This window comes from Gracilinanus agilis, chromosome 1, assembly GCF_016433145.1.
Source record: "Gracilinanus agilis isolate LMUSP501 chromosome 1, AgileGrace, whole genome shotgun sequence".
Classification (NCBI taxonomy): Eukaryota; Metazoa; Chordata; class Mammalia; order Didelphimorphia; family Didelphidae; genus Gracilinanus; species Gracilinanus agilis.
The window spans coordinates 376,727,869-376,735,678 of NC_058130.1; the positions used below are offsets into that span (position 1 = coordinate 376,727,869).

General features: G+C 38.7%; 1 protein-coding gene across 1 annotated transcript; it reads right to left on the reverse strand.

The window, feature by feature from the left end:
- Positions 1–367: 367 nt before the first annotated feature.
- On the reverse strand, positions 368–7,291 carry CARD6 (caspase recruitment domain family member 6). The gene is made up of 4 exons (XM_044681341.1): positions 7,024–7,291; positions 4,979–5,530; positions 1,200–2,404; positions 368–562 (listed from the first exon to the last, which is right to left on the reverse strand). Exons 1-4 carry the CDS (start codon positions 7,289–7,291, stop codon positions 368–370), a joined length of 2,220 nt encoding a protein of 739 aa, XP_044537276.1.
- Positions 7,292–7,810: the final 519 nt, after the last annotated feature.

The following is a 7,810-nucleotide window of genomic DNA, read 5'->3' on the forward strand; positions in this document are numbered from 1 at the left end:
ATATCCGAAGTCAGATTTGAACTCAGGTTTTCCTGAGTTTAGGTCTCGCACTTAAGACACTGTACCAGCCAGCTGCCTCTTGATAATTAAACTCACTAGATGCTGAAATAAGTATTTTATTACTTTCCTCTTCTCTTGGGTCCTCCTGTAGGGCGGGATGACTTAGACTGAGGGGGTTTGGCCTGGGACCTGGATGATGATTTACTATTACAACTGTATGAGTGTCCTGTTTGGGAAGCAGGTTTTGTGGTCTGAGTCTGGTGATATGTATTTGCTCCTGGCTGACAAGCAGATCTTACGGGCCTCCCAGTTGTTCTATCTGGTTGAGATCTCTGGGGTACGGAGCTTCCTGTACAAGAGGATGGTTTCACTGGCTGCCCAGCTCCTCCTGATGTCTGAGATCTCTGTGTCCCAGGGGTGCCTGTGTGAAAATTTTGCTTTTGTTGCCCAGATATTTGTCCTCGCTTTGATCCCACTGATTGAGAATGTACTGCCTGGGATGCTGGTCTCCTGGTCTTCTCTGATGTTTTTGTAGACTCTGCTTCTGTAGTCTGGTATTGTCCTGATTTTTGTGTTTGTCCCACAGACTTTTTGGTCACTTCTACATGTTGGCATCCTGGGTTCCTGGACCTTCTAACATGGAAATTTGGTCTCATAGGTCGAATAAATGTTCCTGCTGGCTGTGGTCCACGAGTTCGCAAATGACCTGGCTGGAAGACTACTCTATTGGCTCTTATAATTTCTTTTGACTGGAGACCCTGATATGGGGCTTGTACAGTTTGGGAAATGGGTCTGGGTGGTCTTGCCAAAAGGTGGTCTTGTACTTGGGGAGATCTAGAGGATTTTACTAATGCTGCAGCTTGATGAATTCTCTGGGGTTGGCCAGTCCATCTGCCAGGATGTCTGCCTCGAATATTGGCCTTTCTATTGTGAAAAGCCAGAGGGCCTAACCATCTGGGCCTAAACCCTGGCCACATATTAGAGCCCATGGTCCACTGGGGTCTCAGAGGAGCCCGATAAAGACTACCCTTACTTCTGGTCAGTGGGGGCCACCAGGCCCATGGACAAGGGCTAAATGATGTAGTAGGGTAGAAATAATGACATTGAGGGCTGACTCCCCTAAAAATCCCAGTCCTTCCTATAGCTGTGTGACACTGGCTTTCAGGTAGATGTCTGGGCTGAGTATATCTTTGGGGTACCTCAACCTCATCTTCTTCAGCTGTGACTTCATTAAGGGTTCCTTGGACACCTCGGGTTTTCTCACAGTCCTGATCCACCTGGATCCCCAACTCTCTGGCCAGTGATGCCATATCTTCCACTGACACATGTCTAAGTGGAGAGCACATTACCTCCTTCAGGGCTATTCGGAGGCCCTCTACATATCTTCCTCTATCCCCCATATCATTTTCCTCTAGCAGCAGCAGTTGTGATGGCTTCAGTTTCAGAATTCTCTGGAATAGTTGGGCTTCCTCACTTTCCCTGGACTGAGGACTGAGAATGAAATAGCATCTTTCTTTAGCAGCCTCTCCTAGAAATGCCAGGAGGTCCCATTCCCTCTCACCTGGACAATCAATAAAAATGAACACAGCTGAAGAGACTTCCATTAAAAAGCCAAACTGTGTCCAGAAGCATTCCAGATCTCCCCGAAGGTTGGCCACAGCCACAGGCTCTTGGAAAAAGTCAAGATTTTCCTTGCCAGAGCTACTGTTAGGAAAAGACCAAGTAATTTCAACTAAGCCATCAGAGATTTTTCGAGGAAGTAATGAGGCAAGGGAGTCTCTGTGGTGAAAAATGTCAAGAGGTTGCTTTTGGGGAGTGCTGAGTACTGCATTAAGAATCTTGGATTTAGAGGAACCACAGTACCCTAAGCGAACAAAAGAGATAAGTGGCATTTTCATAAACACCAAGGACTTTGTGTCATTCTTAGCAGCATCTCCTTCAGAATGTATCGAGACCTTTGGCACGATGTTCTTCATGGCACCCAACATCAAAAGGCACTTGTTGTTTTCTGCATCTGGCAGCAGCAGAGGAAGGGCAAAGTGACATTTAAACATGTTCCCTAAGACCTCTTGCTGCAAAGAGTTGTCAGAACAAAGCATGATGGCACAAAGGACATCAAGTGGGTTAATGGTCTCTTTGTCTCTAAGACCCATATTTTCTACTTTAGTGGTTAGTCCCTCTTTGGCATCCTCACCTGGAACCCTCTGGCTGAGAACTGTGTCTCTGGCAGTCACATCCAAGCACTGAATTTTTACTAGGAAATTCCAGGATAAATCTGCTGATGTCTGAGGGATCCAATGACATCCATGGTCCAACTGAAATTGTTGAACAAAACTTGGTAGAAGTTTTCTATTCCTGTCCATTTCCAAACATGATAGAATTTCTTTGAATGTTTTTCTTCTCTCTACAGAAACAGAGAAAACACAACAAATGGCAAAATTTCACCAAAAATTAAATTAACTTTGAAGACTGATTCTTTAGAGAATTTATCTGTTGCTTGGAGAGAATGTAAATCTAACTTCCAAACAACAAAATATTTCTCCCTTTTTAATCTGTGAGAATAGTGCTCCACTGAGTATCTTACCTCCTTAAAAGTAATTACATTTGAGGGGCAGCTGGGTGGCTAAGTGGATTGAGAGCCAGACTTAGAGATGGGAAGTCCTAGGTTCAAATCTGGCCTCATGCACTTCCTAGCTGTGTGACCCTGGGCAAGTCACTTAAATCCTATTGCCTAACCTTTACTGCTCTTCTGCCTAGAAACCAATGCATAGTATTGATTCTAAGACAGAAGGTAAGGATCCAAAAAAAAAAAAAAAAGTAATTACATTTGTTAGGTAAGAATGATTCTTGAATGAATCAATCAAAATCAAGTATGAACAGGACCTGTACATCTCCTCAAATCAAACAAAGCTGTTAAGTGAGAAACTTACTTATTTTCTAATTAATCTATACAAAAACAATTCTGAGGCTCTGGAAGCAAAAAGGAAAGAATGGGGTCAAGAACTAAGACAGAACTGGCAGCCCCAGAGCAATCAGCAACAAGAAGAAAAAAAAAGAGGGGGGGGCTGAAATGTGGCAGAAAAGGGAGATATCAAGGGAGGGGCAATTCTACTTATAGACTTCTCAAAGGAGACCTGAATTAATGCTACCAATGAACCCACCTATTCAATAACTATGGAGAAGTTCTAAAAAAAGGTATGCTTTTTTCCCCAGTTTCCTCTCCCAGGGCATATCTATCCACAGGCACAATATAATCTGCTATTTCATTACCCAAATGTTTTCAGTAACTAAACTCATCCACAAAAAGACCAGAGGTTAACCAGAGATGGATATAAATGTAAATCAGATGGGCAGAGATGACACATACAAAAAGGAAAAGGCCAAATACTGGAGGGACTGTGGGAAATGAGCTGATGCACTGTTGATGGGCCTTTGAATGGTTACAACCATTCTAGAAAGTAATTTAGAATTATACAGAAAAGGGGTTAAGAAAGAGAAAAAATAGAATTCTGTTCATTAGACAAAAATAAAACTTTTTAAAAATATTTAAGAAATAAATGTACGTAGAAATTTTAATCTCTGCCTAAATGTTAGAAATTTTCCTAAAGAGAGGCTCAGAAAAATTGTGATTAAATTCATAATGTTTTACCTAAAATAAAGTCCTTGTGGCCACATAGAGAACCATCATATTGTCCTTAAGCATAAAATGAACTGTATATTGTAACAAGGTCTTACAAATCCTTTCTCTCTACTTGCCTCTGACTTCATCTAAACTCCAACAGATAACTTTCCAATGTATTCTCTAGCTACTTCTCTTAGAAATAGTAGATGATGTCATAGTAGTGAATTTATTGGAGGAGTTGGGAAAATGAGGTCTAAATCAACTTTCTTTGCTCAATGGTGGGAGAAGAATAAATCTTTTCTCATTCAAGAATTGAATGGGTTATGAAGCCTTGTATAAAAGGGAATGTGTTTAGTAAAAGTCACCTTTCCCCTACAATGTCCCCCAAACTTGTAAAAGCCATTTATATTTCTCTCAACTCCAATGTAGTATCTAACAACTGGCCCTTCAGTTTAGTTAAGCATTCAAGAAGCATATATTTATGAAGGACATACTATGTTTGGGGCACCTTGCTAAAAACCGAGGATATAAAAATACAAATGAAATGATCCATTATCTCAAGAAGCTGACATTTAACTAAATGTCTGTATAAACCTGTCTTGAAAAAATCACTGAGAGTGGGGTCTAGCTCCTCCTGACATTACTATACCATTCTTAAAAGCATACATCTTTTAAACTTCCCTATTAAAAGGGGGAAATTTGGCAAAAATATGTGAAAGTATTTGAGCACTTCTCATTATTTTGCTAATTGCTATTGGTAGATGAAACCAAGCCTAGAAACATTATTTTTAGTGTACCCACTTGCCCGAGTGATCAATGGTTGCTCCTCTTTTAAACATCAGGCTCCTGATCTCCCAAATCTTTTCATACATCAAAATCCCTAAGCCTAAACTGAATATGATATGCTTTCTCTGAAGATTCAAACATAATACCTAAATTGAAAAGTTCATAGTTTAAGTTATGTTGTAGAAGATAAGAGACCTGAGAAGTCTTACCTCTCTGATAGTGTGTTTGTGTGACCTGGTGATTCATTAAATCTCTCAGTACTCTGACCTGTACTGAGAAAAGATACTTCCTTATCTACGAGTTAGTATCTGGCTATAGTCTGACTACACTACAGCTATTCAAAAGTTGCAGCTGTTCCCACTTTCCATTATTTCCCTTGCTCCTAGGTATTCCTTCCCTACCATCCCCTACCTCTGATGAAGGGCATGGACAAAGGGGAAGATAGGAAGGGGTACTAGGAATCTGTTATTCTCTTTCCCAACTGAATCATGACAACATGAAATGCTCTTATTGTTAGCCTTAAAAGTTGTGGAAAGATGGGTGTGCAAAGAGCTAGTTTTATCCCTTTACCTTCCAAATTCGCTTCCTCCTCCTCCAGAGATACTTCAGTCTCTAGATTCTCATAGTTCTGTTCATCATCCGAGGACCTGAAATTGTCAGGGTCAGTTTCCCCACAGTAATCTGTGTACTCCACAGAAGCTTCTTCTTCCTCAGCTGATCCTGGCTCTTCAAAATATGCCACGGATTCGACATAATCCTCTTCTCCTAAGTATAAATCAGAATCGGGATTCTCATCATCCCATTCTTCCCCTAAGTATACAATAGCTTCTGGATCTTCATAGACCTCTCTGTCTTCTGAATACACTGTGTCTTCCAGTTCATCATCATCTCCTTCCTCTTCTTTCTCCTCAAAGGACAAAGTAACTTCTAAATTACTAAGTATTTTGTTTCCCAAAGGCCCAGTAGTTTTTAAATTTTGGCCCTCCTCTTCTACAAACATGAAGTCATCAGTATTCTTATATTGTTTCTTTTCAGAGAGCAAAGTAACTTCTGAATTCTTTTTCTCTTCTGTGAACGTAGGAGCTTTTGCTCTCTCATGTCCTTTCTCTTGTTTAACAAATTCTGGAAAACAAAATAGATATTTCTCTCAAATTGAAAAAAAATGAATTTTATGATGTTTTGGGTTTTGATAACATTCCATTAAAGGACAGAACAAGAAGCTTCAATCACTCAGGTGGGCCTCATTCTTCAGCCAAAAATTCCTTTTTTCCCACCCAAGGAAACCAGATCAGATCTAGTACACTCTTTAAAAGTTGCCAATTTCAAAGGACCTAGAGAGAGTTAATCAGAAATTTTGAACCACTAACCATATGGAGATCCCTAAAATCAGTTTGATTTCTTTGGGCAGGCCCTAGGAACAACTGAGAATTGAAGCAGGCTTAGAAATCCCAAAATGAAAATAAAGTCTGTATTCTTATGGCTGTCATAGAATCTTAAAAAATAGAAGGGATCTTTAGAAGTCATCAATAGTTCTACACCTGTTATCTCCAAAATCTTCATTTAAAGAATATTTTATCATATTTTTAAAGGTATCTAGGAATAGAAATTCTACTATCTATTGGCAGCCTAGAAATGTATTAAACAGTCTTGTGAGGCAGGTAGGTAGCTCAGTGGTTTGAGAGACAGACCCAGAGATGGGAGGTCCTGGGTTCAAATTTAGCTTCAGACACCTCCTCGATATATGACCCTGGGCAAATCACTTAACCCCCACTGCCTAGCCCTTACTGCTTTTCTGCCTTGGTACCAATATACAGTATTAATTCTAAGATAGAAGGTAAGGATTTAAAAAAATAGTCTCTATTAAGGGAAATATCTACCAAATTCCTCCCACACTTTTTTCCTCTGAGGAAAAAAAAGATTATTACTTGTGTTATCTTGAAAAAATTAAGAGGAAAAAAGGGGATTATTTGTATTTCTTTAGGAAACTGGACTTCTACTAACAGTCACAAAAACTGTTCTTCAAATATAAATATGTAGCTACTAGCTCACCATATCCAAGTTTTTTTCAAAATGGCTAGCAGGTATAGCTAGCATAGCATATGATAAGATATAACTTTTTTCCTGTGGAAAATTAACTGACCTTTTAATAATAAAATTCCTAACCTAATCAAATGATCTTAGTGTTGAAAAATTCCCAAATTTCCCAATAGAAAATAATCTATAATTTATTTTAACATAAATATAAATGTACACACTCAATGATATCAACCAATCAGAATTCTGAAGTATGTGTGTGATAAGTTTACCATTCTCTACATTTGAACTGATTAAAATTAAGATTTTAGGGACTTTGTTTATACTGAAACTTGAACTTTCTCTATGTAGGTTAAATTTCACTGAAATTGATCTTTAGAGAAAGTAAAAGTTCTTAGAGAGAGGGAAAGTATATACCTCATTCAAAATAAACAGAAAGCACAAGCTTCTCTTAGCCTGTATTTTTAAAAAACTATCTGTAGAAGAGATAGGAATGTAAAAGCAAACCATAGAAAATGCATTATTTCTTCAGAAAAATCTGGCTTAAAAAAAAAAAAACATTAATACATTCTCAGACTCACCTAGTACAGACCACCAACTGGTTGTTGATTCCGGAAAAGCGCTGTGTAAACACTCAAGGAACTGCTGGCAGCTTCTTTCTCCCTTTTTCTGTACCAGAATTAACATTTTTCTACTTTTCTTCAATGGATCTGTAACAGTATCGAGGATCTCATACTCCTCTTCAGAAATTAGATTCCGAGAAATTAATGTATCTAGCACAGAATCAGGATCTTGCTGCAGAATTTTTACAAAGTTTTGTCTTTCCTTTTCAATAATTTCAGAAGCCATAACTGGAGAAGTGGTTGTTCCTGTTTTCACTTGACCTGGAAACAGATTGTGAAAGCAGTTCTGGGGCTGTCATCTGAAATGAGAATGTCTGGCTTTTAGTAGATCCGTACAGTTGAGAGTCATTTCCCCATGACATTAAAATCCACCAGTTTTCCCAACACATGTTCACAATATCTCCTGCCTTCAACCATATTCTTCTATATATACTACCTCTACTTTCTCAACACCTACCATAGACTTAAAAAAAAATAATGAACAGTAACTGTTATCTTCACATAGTACTTTGAAGTTTATAACGTATTTTGCAAATATTACTTCATTCCATTTTCACAATAGTCCTGCAAAACAAAAGCTTTCTTTAAAGGACAGAAACCAGATTGCCAGGGGTTGAGAAATCCGTTGCTCCTAAATCAGTAGAGGTGGAAGTACTGAATGTAAATTCCTGTAGATGGCAAAATCTTTAAAGGGAAAGTATTTCATTTTGGTCTTTTTATCTCTGGACCTAGCACAGTACCTTGC

Bases quoted from the DNA above. Each gene is read 5' to 3' on its own strand.
- CARD6 (XM_044681341.1), bottom strand. From the start codon at position 7,291: ATGGCTTCTGAAATTATTGAAAAGGAAAGACAAAACTTTGTAAAAATT. The intron at 5,531-7,023 runs GTGAGTCTGAGA...TTTGTTTTCCAG, and splicing joins CAGTTGGTGGTCTGTACTAG to AATTTGTTAAACAAGAGAAA. The intron at 563-1,199 runs GTACCCCAAAGA...CACAAAAATCAG, and splicing joins CTGAAGAAGATGAGGTTGAG to GACAATACCAGACTACAGAA.